The sequence below is a fragment of the Sceloporus undulatus genome, chromosome 3 (assembly GCF_019175285.1).
Source record: "Sceloporus undulatus isolate JIND9_A2432 ecotype Alabama chromosome 3, SceUnd_v1.1, whole genome shotgun sequence".
In the NCBI taxonomy this organism is placed as follows: Eukaryota; Metazoa; Chordata; class Lepidosauria; order Squamata; family Phrynosomatidae; genus Sceloporus; species Sceloporus undulatus.
This window is the reverse complement of record NC_056524.1, coordinates 27458896-27471167: the sequence shown is the minus strand read 5'-3', so window position 1 is coordinate 27471167 and position 12272 is coordinate 27458896. Positions and strand designations below refer to the sequence as shown.

The 12272-nt window shown below is 40.4% G+C and overlaps 2 protein-coding genes across 9 annotated transcripts in view; one reads left to right on the top strand and one right to left on the bottom strand.

The window, feature by feature from the left end:
* PSPC1 (paraspeckle component 1) overlaps positions 1–4771 on the top strand; it is a 73163-nt gene extending 68392 nt beyond the window's left edge. For 2 of the 8 annotated variants that reach the window (XR_006102846.1, XR_006102839.1), the window contains 2 exons: positions 1084–1200; positions 2432–4771. The gene's annotated coding sequence lies outside the window, so the exon portion shown is untranslated. Of the gene's footprint in view, positions 1–214; positions 234–1083; positions 1201–2087; positions 2221–2431 lie in introns of those variants that run through there. The other 6 variants (XR_006102842.1, XR_006102841.1, XR_006102843.1 and 3 more) reach the window with 6 other exon arrangements.
* A 348-nt stretch (positions 4772–5119) lies between these two features.
* MPHOSPH8 (M-phase phosphoprotein 8) overlaps positions 5120–12272 on the bottom strand; it is a 68998-nt gene continuing 61845 nt past the window's right edge. The window contains exons 24-26 of the mRNA XM_042457251.1: positions 11664–11791; positions 7240–7323; positions 5120–5918 (exon numbers count right to left, since the gene is read on the bottom strand). Coding sequence (XP_042313185.1) covers positions 5874–5918; positions 7240–7323; positions 11664–11791 — 257 coding nt within the window. The 3' untranslated portion in view covers positions 5120–5873. The remainder of the gene's footprint in view (positions 5919–7239; positions 7324–11663; positions 11792–12272) is intronic.

Here is a 12272-nt window from a genome sequence, read left to right as displayed (position 1 = left end):
AGATTATGAGCAGAAGAAGAATCAGGAGGGACTATCTCAGAGCGAATAGTGGTAATCTTAGAGATGAAATAATTAGCAAAGTCATTAGGAGAGAATGATGAAGAGACAGGAGGAGTGGGAGGTTTAAGCAAAGAGTTGAAGGTGGAGAACAAATGCTGAGGGCGCCTCTCATTGACAGAGATCAATGATTTGTAATAATTCTGTTTTGCTATAGACAGGGCGCGTGAGAAGGAAGAAAGAACAAACTTGAAATGGATAAAGTCAGCCCACTGTTTGGACTTTCTCCAAAGACGTTCGGCCGCTCTAGAGCAGGACTGGAGAAACTTAATGATGGGAGTAAGCCAGGGCTGAGGCCTAGTCTTAGAGGAAGAAGTGCGTACAGAGACAGGGGCCTACTGATTTCTGCTGTGAAAAGTCTATTAAAATTGGAGTGAGATCTTCTGTGTTCTCCAGGAATGGGGGTTGGTACCTTTGGATGGCAATATGAACCATTGGTTTATATGGAAAACCAAACTTTTTCTTAGGAAAGTTGTTTGAATGAGTGCTTTGAGAAAAGGCAGTTGAATATTTTTGATGCAGCTCTTTTCTCTTTTGCTTTGGTTTACATTCTGTAGGTGTGGGATTTTTTTTCATATGCAAAAATTGTGTGGATTTTTTTTAATGGGAGAAGCCTACCTGTAACAGGTATTATTCTCTAAAACTGTGATATGCTCTCCTATCTTATTTTAACTCCTGGAGCTTGCCTACCACAGCTTTAGATATTTTTGAATTTACCTGATGCAAAACACTACCAGTTGCCATATAACCTCCAGTGACTTGGTTATATCCTGAATGATTTTGCCTTAGCAGAAAGCACTTTCACTTGTGCCAAGTAGAACACTCAATTTTGGTATATCACTCCACACTTCCACACACACTTAACTGTTGTCTCTTCTGAAAAGATGCTGTTGGGTGGAACTGTTCAAAATGGAAGCAAGAAGCTCTTTTAGCTAAGGCAAAGCCATCATCATCACATACAACTGAGCTCTGTTCATATGAACTTTTGGAAGCCTCACTGATTTGTTTTGTTTTTTCCTCTCCTAGTGAATGTGTGCTGGATGATAGTCACCATTATTGTACCCTGCAGAATTACAGACAAGTAGTTGATGTGCTAAGGCAATCTTAACATGAAAGGACAAAGCCTCTGCTGTCAAACATGAAGTGAGTAAAGTCTACATTTCTAAAGCAAGGGGCATTTCTGGTAGTTTTTTGAAGTTTAAATAGATTTGTAATTGTCATGTTTGCCATCTCTGCACTAGTTTTATGGGCAGACACTTGAAGTTATACACTTGAAGTTATAGATGAAATGTCTGATAGAATCTCAGACGCTACAGGCAGAACTTCATTGTCCCAGTCGATGGCATATAAAGTCCCTTGTCCAAGTTCTTGTTTCCTTGTTTTGATACTTTTTCCCCATCAAGTTTGCTACCTTTCTGTGTCTCCTTTACTCCCCATAGTCCTTCTCCAAACTTGAATAAGGTGCACATGAAACTACTGTATAGCTTTCAAGAAGAAGTTTTAACAATTTAAAATAATTGAAACTTTCTAAAAGCCTGTTAAACAATCAAACAGTTTAAAAAGTTAAACAGTTTAAAATCATGTATGTGTACAGATCTGAATGAAATATTGACCCCAGTAGATCCCAGAGGCTTTAATAAAAAGCCATGTTTTAACTTGGTGCGATAATGAAACCAACATCACTTATTATTATTATTATTAACCTTTATTTATGAAGCGCTGTAAATTTACACAGCGCTGTACATACAATCTTTTTAATTAGACAGTTCCCTGCCCTCGGGCTTACAGTCTAAAAAGACATGACATAGAAGGAGAAGGGAGTGGTGGAGGGAAGGGTAAGAGGTCCAACAGTTCCTCTCAACCTCCAAGGGCTGGACCAAGGCAGATGGACTGGAGGGAGGGCTTGGCTTCATAATGGATGGTTAATCTTCTTCCAGGGAAAATACATACTTCCAGTTCGGCTTCCAATGGGAGGTAATTCCACAATTAGAGTGCCAACTGGAGGTGGCTCTTTCCTTGTTTTCAAACAGGAGCTTCAATCTTGGAATCATAAGATTGGAAGAGACCACAAGGGCCATCCAGTCTAGCTCCCTGCCATGCAGGAATACCAATCAAAGCATCCAGCCATCCAGCCTCTGTTTAAAAACCTCTAAAGAAGGAGACTCCACCATACTCTGAGAGCGTGTGTTCCACTGTCGAACAACTAGATCCTCCTGAGATTTAGATGGAATCTCTTTTCCTGTCGTTTGAATCCATTGCTCCTTGTCCTAGTCTCTGGAGCCATAGAAAACAAGCCTGTTCTGTCTTTGATATGACATACCTTCATATATTTCAGCATGACTATCATGTTCCCTCTTAACCTTCTTTTCATCAGGCTGAACATACCCAGCTCTCTAAGCTGCTCCTCATAGGGCATGTCTTCCAGGCCTTTCGCCATTTTGGTCACCCTCCTCTGGATACGCTCCAGCTTGTTAACATCCCTCTTGAATTGAGGTGCCCTGAACTGGACACAGTATTCCAGGTGAGCCCAGACCAAAGCACAATGCAGTGGTACTGGTCTAGACACTATACTTCTGTTGATGCAACCAAGATTTGCTTTGCTTTCTTGGCTGCTATATCAACTTACTGACTTAGGTTCAGCTTGTGGTCTGCTAGGGCTCCTACATCCCTCAGTATACCATCAATATCTGCATGTAGATCTATTCTACACTGAACCATATATTTCCCCCCTGATTTAATGCAAAGTCTCTGAAGCTGTCCTGCATGATTGTTCTGTGCTTTGTGGTGCGCAGGCAGGCTTGGAGAAGCATATGGATTCCAACAGCACAAAGACCCCTGGAGGACCCTGGCAGATCCCAGCGCTGATGAAGCCAACTGCTTCTAGCTTACCTGCTTGCTGTGAGGCATAGGATGGCTGTGTGTGGGAGCTTCAAGGGCTTTTCATAACGACAGGGTAGTGGGTTTCGATGCTACAGAGGGAGGAAGAGAATAGCAACCCCTGCAGCACCCAGAGAAGGACATCCACAAACATAAAGGCAACTTAAGCATGCAGATATTCCTGTCGTTTTCTCCCACTGATGAGACCCTTTAAGAAAGTCTGGAGCCATTTAACCCTTTAAATCTCATCACCAGCAGTGGTGTCACTAGGGATGTGTGGATTGCACCATGTATATGTCAGTACCTTTAGGCTGTGCATATGATACAAGGCAGTGATTGTGAACCATTTTAGGTTCACATGCTGAAGGCGGGGCTTCTCCCCCCACCCTTTCCCTGGCTCCCAGCTGTCTCTGAGAGATAGTTGTGGGTCAGCAAAGGCTCATGGTGGGAGCAGAGCGATCGGCAGGGGCCCAGTCCTCCCCTTCCTGGGCCTTTCCTGACCCCAAACGGGCCCTCTGGAGGTCAGGAAAGGTAAATGGGAAAGAGGAGGACTGGGCATGCACCCGTTCCTCCTCCCTGTGGGCCTTTTTCTGCCCCCGCTGTCTCTCTGGAGATAGCTGGAGGCCAGCAAAGGTCTCTGGGGAGGAGCCACTGGCATGTGCTGGTTGCTCCTCCTCTCCCGCCTCTAGCTCTCTTGAAAAGGCAGCTAAAGGCTGGGAGAGGGCTAGGAGGAGGAGCCCCAGAGGCACGTGTTTCTGGCTCCTTCTCTCCAGTGCCATTTTCTGGCTTCCAACTGTCTTGGAGACAGCTGGAGGCCAAGACAAGGCAGGGAGGAGGAGGAATGGGTACGTGTGTGCCTGTTCTTCCTTCTCCTGGCCTGGGCCTGGTGGAATGGCATTGTGTGTCACCATAGGTTCACCATCACAGGTATAAGGTAACATTTTAATTGTACTAGTTGTTTATATCACAACTGACCGTTAAAATTCAGTCATATATGGGAATTACGATTTATGAGTAACATTAATACAAAAAAACATGATCAAGGAATCTGTATGGGGTGGGATATGAATTACTTCACTAGGTGATGCCAGCCCTAGTTGATCACCAATACCAGTCATTTATGTTTAGCATTAATGCCTGCTCTTCAGACCACAAACATGTTGGCATGCATGCAGTTCATAAAAGTCAAAGCTGCGAATGTCCAGGACCAACTGTATGTTAATTTCTTTTTCAAAGGCCTGAATGTTGAATCATTTCAGCTAAAGCAGATCTACAGCATCAGCTGTTCAATGATGAATCAACACACAGGTGAATCCTATTGATTCGATGGGTCTTTTGTAGTTGTGGCTAACAATAGGATTCAGTGTTTTTTTTATAAAAAGTTGGAATCCAAACAAAGATGTGTTAAAATAATGCCTTCATCTGAATAAATTTAGAGAGAGTTAAATGGGTATAGCATATCATTTTTATGCTTCTCATTGTTTTGAAAAGTTGGTATAGAGCTGTAAATTCAGTGTTTTCTCTGAAGAATTCTTCATGGAGTTTACAGCCATAAGCCTGTTGATGTTGTACTGTCCTCGGATCTGAAGAAGAAAACAAGTATCCTGTGGTAATATTGACATGCTTTTATTAGTTCGCTAGACTAAATCTGTGCCCAAAGTATAAGTACAGTAAGCTTCATTGGTTTATGCTTCTCCCTTTCTCTTTTTTCCTCCAGTTGTTTTGGATGGCAAGCTGTTTGCGATCAAGGAACGATCTTTTTGTTTTTGTTTCTTCAGTATGAATCTAAAGTGCTATGTACTTTTGAGCAGTATTTATTAATAAATATTTAAAATCAGATGTGTAGATGCTGTTTTGTCTTTTTTAACTAACATTATGCCTGCCATTTTTTTCTACTTTGGTATAACTTTTCCCTCTATGATCACATAGTGCTAATTTACCTCAATCTGCAACTCATTTTGTCAGTAGCTATGTAGGAAACTGGATCATAAGTGGACCGCACTGTACCTGCTAAAGACAGCCTGCTCATTGTGTAAATTGGAGTGGCTCCAATATCTGCTTTACTTCAGTCCATTTATTTGCTCAGCCATGTAACTCTGATTCTCTCCTACTACTTGGTGCAAAACACAAAATCTGAGATCTGCCTAATGATGTTTAATTTTACACAAGAAATTTACTCACAAACTATGTTTTACATTTTTATTAACACTGAACTACTATAATAAACATGAATCAATGAGGGCAAAAGATTAATCCTTCAGGGGCAATACACAGCAGTACAAGATTAGAATAAATCTATACATATGGTCTACCTTTAAAAAAGCCTGAAAGTACCTATAATGCTATTTAATACCTGCTAAACCTTTATCAGGAACAGTAAATTTCATCATTCTGCCCAGTTTTTTTTTTTTGAACAAACTAACCAACTGCTAGCCCAACTTGTATTAATCTTATGTTTAAGCCCTAATTGTTACATCAAAGCTGAAATACTGTTTATCTTCCTGTGTAACAGCAATAACAAATTTAGTTCTTCTTGCTAAAAAAAAAATGACAGTTTAAATATAAACAAAGAAGTCAGGACAATTTTTTTAGCCTTTAAAATCAAGAACTTGGCTTTTAAAAATTATAGTTTATCTTAAGGTGTTTGCACCATTCCACATTGTGGAAATGCTGAGATACGCAGTCTGGACTTTCCAACTTAGAAATGGAATTATAGTTATTGGCACAAATACAGTTATATCTATATAAAATAAAACCATCTTATCCAGTTTCTTAAGCACCCCATCTTCTACTAGTATGATGTTTCACATGTAAATGGAGTCAAAATAAACAGAGGTTGTAGCACAAACATCATATTGAATGCATCAGGAGTTCCAAACTGCTTGATCAGACGCAAAAAGGAAAGTATATTCCAATAAAAAATACAATCAGTGTTAGGTTCATGAGGTCAACTGTACTCTGTATGCACCTATCAGCAACTTCACCTGTAAGAGAGAAAGTACAAGTGATTAGATGATCCTTCCAACCAAATGCATTAAAGACATCATTGATAATATACTCAAGCCTACATACACCATGGATGAGAAAAGCATGGCTCTACAGAAGACATAAAATTGCAACTTCCAATATTCCTTGCCACTGACTATTCTGACTAGATAGGAGGGGAGCTGCAATCTAATCAAATTTGAAGGGCCACACATTGCCCACTTATGACATACACCATTTGAAAGCTCTCTGGCCTTCTTTTCATGTTACTGTACTTCATATAATATTTTTAAAATTATATTCATGCTATTATATTTACTGTATCTATATCCTGGCTTTTTTTCTAAATTGAGACTCGAGGTGGCTTACAACAGTTAAAACAGCATTGTTAAAAATTCATAGTATACTAAAATTAAGAAGCAATTAAACTCTCAGAAGTATAAAAGTAAGTAAAAATGAAACATTTTAAAAACAACAGATAAAGTCCAACACATCACATTTCCAAAGGCCTGAAAGAAGGAAGCCAGTCTAACTGCTCTGGGTAGGGAGTTCCAGAGTCTGGGCGCAGTCAACAGAGAGGCTCCCATGTTTCTATAAGGCATTTCTATGGGAGAAAGAGGTAGGTTTGTATGGGAGAATATGCTCCTTTAAATAACACACATCCAACACGTTTTACACATGTATCCTGAACATGAACAAAATATTAAGAGCATTCTTTGAAGAGCTCACCTGCATTATCTTACCTCAACATTGTTTTTGGGGGGGTACTTTTTAGGGACAAACTGAGTATAAACATGGTTTTATAGATAAATAAAAATGCAGAATATACTAGGCCTCCATTGGCATCATGTTAGTGGTATACACATGCCTAAATGTCAGCCAACATTGCTGCAGAAGCTGATACATCTTCCCTCTGCAGTGACCAAACCCTCCTCACCAAACTACTGCAGAACCACTGAAATTATTACCTGAGTGGCTGAGACGGCTTTTAGCAGATGATTTAATTGCTTCACAGCTGGTTATAGGGATGTGCCACAGGATACAGGCTAATGGTTACTACCTGAAAAGAACTGTGGGTTTGGTAACTCCTGCAGCATTTGCTGGCAAGCAGGGAACAACCCAGATATGTGGACTGCTTCTCTGTGCCATCCAGAGAATAGTTCAGAATAACGTTCAGTTCTGCATGCAGAACACCTATGCCACACTAAGCCATTCCTGATTGTAGCTACAGACTTGTTTTAGTGGAATCTAGTCAATCATTTTTTCTCTGAAAGGTAAATTCAAAGCATGTGTACACTCACACACATTTACATTTCTTACCTTGGCAGTAGGAGCTTCTACCAACCTTATGAAGAGCTTGTTAAGGCCTGGGATCGGACTGAAGGAATAAATAAAGTGACTATCCTAAAATTTAAAAGAAAGAGAAGAACAAATGGTTGTGTGTCCTAAATGGCATTGTGCTTCTGGCCAAACAGGTGGTCTGCAGGAGGACAAAATTAACTTCTCACCCGCATAACTGCTTTTCTTAATTGCCTACCAAGGGAATTATTTTAAGAGATGACATGACAGAGCAAAAACTTTGCATTGTATTGTTGCACTTGAAAAAAAATTGGTCAGGTGACTATATATTAAATAAGGTTTATGGGAGGATAGCTTTTGTTTTCTCTCACGCTTGTGTGGTTTCAACCGGTGTTCACCTGCTCAGCCCATCACAACAGCATAAATTTAATGCCTGACTATGGGAGCTCTAGCATAATGGACAGCATATTCAGCATCTAGCGGCAGGGTTGCCAGCCCTTCAAGGCGTTCCTTTAGAGGATGGGTGTTCAGGTCCTGACTTTCTGTCAAGAGAGGGAGGCTGTGAATCAAGTGGCTGAATAAAACCTTCCTGTTCAAAGGCATTATGACACTGAATGTGAATTTCCAGAAAGCTTAAATGAGAAAGATCTAATATCTTCATATGGGTCCCCATCCCACCAAGATATCTGATTGGCCACTATGGAAAAAGGATTTTATTTACAACAATTGCATTTTGTCCTATAACAAGTTATCTGAGAAACATACAATGAACAATTAGATTAAAAAAAATTATAAAACTATAAATAAAATCAAAAGCAACATAAAATACAGGCCAGAATCCTGTATCTCTCTCTGTGTAACATAGCTTTACATGTACTTAACTATGTAGCAGATGTGCTAAGAAACCCAGTTACTGAACTGCAAAGATATGCAATAGGACAGAGGCATGTGTTCCATTACACAATGCACACTGGGGGATCCATATCGCATCAGGGACTGTACCACATCAGTCCTGATGCACATTGGTCACATTGCTGACTCCCGTACCTAATTAAGTAACAGCAGCCCTCTACTGGATTATGGCAACTACTCAACTCTAATTCCCACATAATGTAAGCCCACTTGTGGAAATTTAACTACCGTACAGGATTCCAGCCATTAATAGCAAAATTCACAGCAAACTCAAAATTAAAACACACGTTGCTTTTAAACTGCAGCATTAGAGACATCATTGGCATGGACCAACGCAGTGGTCATGTGTTCTTAATGATTCAGACCAAAAGAATCCACTTAGCATGGAGGGAAAGGAGCCTTGCTCTATGCTTCTTTGTGCAAGAAGGAGCAGCCTGTGCATGTAGCTACTCAAATATGTCCAAAGACAGGGAACACATGAGGCTGGATAGGCATGGCATTGAGGCCAGAGCAGGTCTTAGCCTAGCCACTCACCTTGATGGTCATTTGAGTGAGCTGCTCTGTCCAGCCAGGATGGCAGGCTCTGTGGCGCTGGGAGGGAGGGGAGATGATGAGAAGGAAGTAATGGGCTACCTGGCTACTCTAGGTATGGAGCTGAATTACATGCAGTGAGCAACAGTACCCTTCAGATGCTGCTTGCAGGGAGCACATTCCTAGGAAAATAGCTATTGCTTATCTTCCAGCTACCTGAAACTTGCACCCTAAAGATTCTTCTGTTTGACACTGGAGATTCTCACTATGTAAATTTAAATTAATCTGATACAAGTTTCTTTTTAACAAGAAAACTGGAATTGTATTCTTGTAGAATGGTAAGACAATGCAGCCAACTCAAAGCTCACTCAAGCAGGTGCCAAACAGGAATATAAAGAAATATATAGTAGATTCCAGGTAAGAGGTAGGGAACCATGCTACGGTAGGGGCCTAATTCTCTACTCTGCAGCCCTTCTGTGGTTTGGATGGTTTCAGAAGGCATGTCCTTACCTCCCAGTGTCAATAATGGTTTCAATGTACAGCCTTTCAGCCAGGGACCCAATTTTGTTCCTCTTGTCTCCTCCCCATCAGGACTCAACTACATAACCCCAACTAAAAAACCTCAAGCTTGGCATGCTGCTTTCCTCACGACTGAGATAAAGATTGGCATGCAGAGCAACCCACAATGTTGACCAGTGACAGGAGATAACTAGGAGATTTTCCCCAACCCTATGGAGAGGGCTTGGGAGCAGAGGAAACCAGATTAGGCCATGGGTGGAGGTTCCTCCCCCTCCCCCCATTCCTGAGGATATATTTCTTGCTATTTGATAGGTTATCAATGCTTAATGACATGGTGCACTACAGTCAAACAACTTTCTCACAAAAATCATAGCGAAACTAAGGTCCTCCATTAGAAGGCGCAACAGGCTGACACAGGGAACCTTCAGCCTGTAAGCCAGATAAAGCCCCTGACAGGTCCCCCTATAGCCCACTGACTTCTTCCCTAGGCTTCAACTCCTCTCTCTCCAGGCAGGAAATAACTCCTTTTCTCTATCAGTTGTGGATCATACATAACAGTTTTCCATTGTTGCCTCCCCTAAAAAAAAGTATACACTGCTTTAAAGCAGTGTCCACTGGGATACCTGGAGACTTGAGGGAAATTCTTGGGAGTGGGATGAATGAGAGACAACATGGGTTGTTGTTGTGTGCTTGTGTGAAAGAGAAACACTTAGTAATAATAGGTGACATCCACTGTTGGCAGGCAATTCGCCTGTATGCTTCCTTGGATCCAATTCTGCCCTTGTGACACAAAGGACTCCTTGCTCCTCTGGTAAGAGTTATGGATGTATCAGGGCTACAGATTTACAAATGATGAGTATATTTTTTAGCTTTGATAGAACTACTTTACCAGCTGGGTGTTAAAACCAAACCTGGGTAAGGACAGGGCATGAAGCTGAAACCCCTAAGTTTACAGCAGTCTTAAGGAACAGAAGAGATATAAAACAGACATAAATTAGTGTGTACCATATGAAAAAAGCCATTTCAGACTGCATAAGGGCTGCAGGAACAAAGAAACAATCACATTCACTCTTTAGAGGCTAACAGTGTAATAAGTGGACACAAATACAAGTGTATATATATATTTGTATGTTCAAGCAGTAGTGCCCAAGCAAGCCAGCATGAAAAAATCAGCATGATTTACAAGGGATGGGGTAGGGGAGCCGACAATTAGCCAGTCAATATACATAAAACACTGATGGAACAACTCTGAGACACACCTCATTACAAATATGACCTACACAATTTATTTTTTCCTTACGCTGTTATATCCCACCCTCTAATCTGAAAGCATTCTATAACTAGCATCTAGCAGTGCTACCTAAATACAGTGGGCATTTCCCATCTGATTCTAGCCTGTCCTCATGGATAAGAAAAAAACACGGGAGCTCAAGTCCATATTAGCTAATGGACAGCAATGTGTATACACCTGCGTCAACATGCCTGCAAGCATACATAGCGATTAGCTAATATGGGGCTAGCTGATCCAAGGGAGCTCCAATCTTTGGGCGGCTAGCCCACCAATGTGGTTGGCTCACTGTAATAAAGAAAAGTACAATAGTACCGTGTATTATGTGAGGTCATACGACATGAGTTCATTTACATGGGTCAGAAAAATATATTATTCTAGGCATTTTTTAAGTTCTCTAGCATGATTCTATGGTATGCTTCTGCTGGATATTGACAAGAGAGTCATATTGGAGGACCTAGAAAATGCCTAGATAAGTGTCCTCTCTAGAAATCTCTAGGTCCTCCAGCAGGACTCTAGGGTCAACCTCTGGCAGAAGCATATCATGAAACCATGCTGGAGGACCTAGAAAATGCCTAGAGAGAATACTTCATTGTTCATTTCATTTAAGAAAAATAGCATCCAAGACTGTATGTGAAAATCATTACAGGAGGGAACTTGGAACAGATCCTTTATGTAATACATGGACCACCTGTAAATTTAAACTATCTTTACGAAATCAATTTGGCATGATAGAAGTACAAAGCTGTGGATAAATCTATGGAACATGCTAACTGCAACAGTCATATTCTCTTTCTGTTAAGGTATCACTGAAGGTAAATGTTTAGAAATCCTTATAGACTGGACTCAGTGAAATTATCCTACAAAAGAAATCTGTGCAGGCAATCAGTGTATAATAAATAATGCTTAAAAGTTCTCATATTTATATATGCGGAAATATTACATGTCAGTTTCCATTAATCTGAAAAAGGGACATAGTTGGCATCTTTTGGCTCTGCATTTTTAAAAAGTTCTTCAAATATTAAGCATAATTATCATGCAACAGAGCAATATTCAGTTTGAATTGGCATTCTTTTGTTTTTGGTCAATATAATTTTTTTGGTAAAAATATGTACTAAGTTTGGAGAAAGCACTTGATATTTTTGAAAAAGTACTGTACAGATAAACAAAAAGAAAAAAAGAAAGAAAAATTTACCAAGAACACAGGCAGTTGGAATTTGTCATTCAGAACCACAGCTTGCACACTGCATGGTCCACAGAGCCGAGGAATAACATCTTTTCCAAAGAAGTTTGCATGGAAAATGAATAAGAGAATTCCAGATCCTGCAGAAAAACAATCAAGCCTTCAGAGACTGTACAAACAGTGAAAAGCCTTAAAATCTACTTTGAACATTTTACTTAACTTTAAGTAACATTCCCAAAACAGCATGCGTTTGTGATCCACAAACATGATCTGCTGATTCAAAAGAATGCTCAGACCAAAGAGGGTAAATAACCTGATAAGAACTATTTTTTTATTAGAGAGATTTTGTAGCACCTGAGAGACTAACTGAAAGAAAGTAATAAGTTGGCAGCATGAGCTTTTGTACAGTTCAGTCTACTTCAGATGCTTTTGGTGGAGTGGAATCTAGGGACAGACAGGAGGGCAAGCTTCCACTCCACCAAAAGTGTCTGAAGAAGTAGACTGAAGTCTATGAAAACTCATGCTGCCAACTTCTTACTTTCTTCCAGTTAGTCTCTTAAGGTGCTACAAAATTTCTCTAATACTAATTCTACAGACTAACACGTTTATATCTCTGAACTA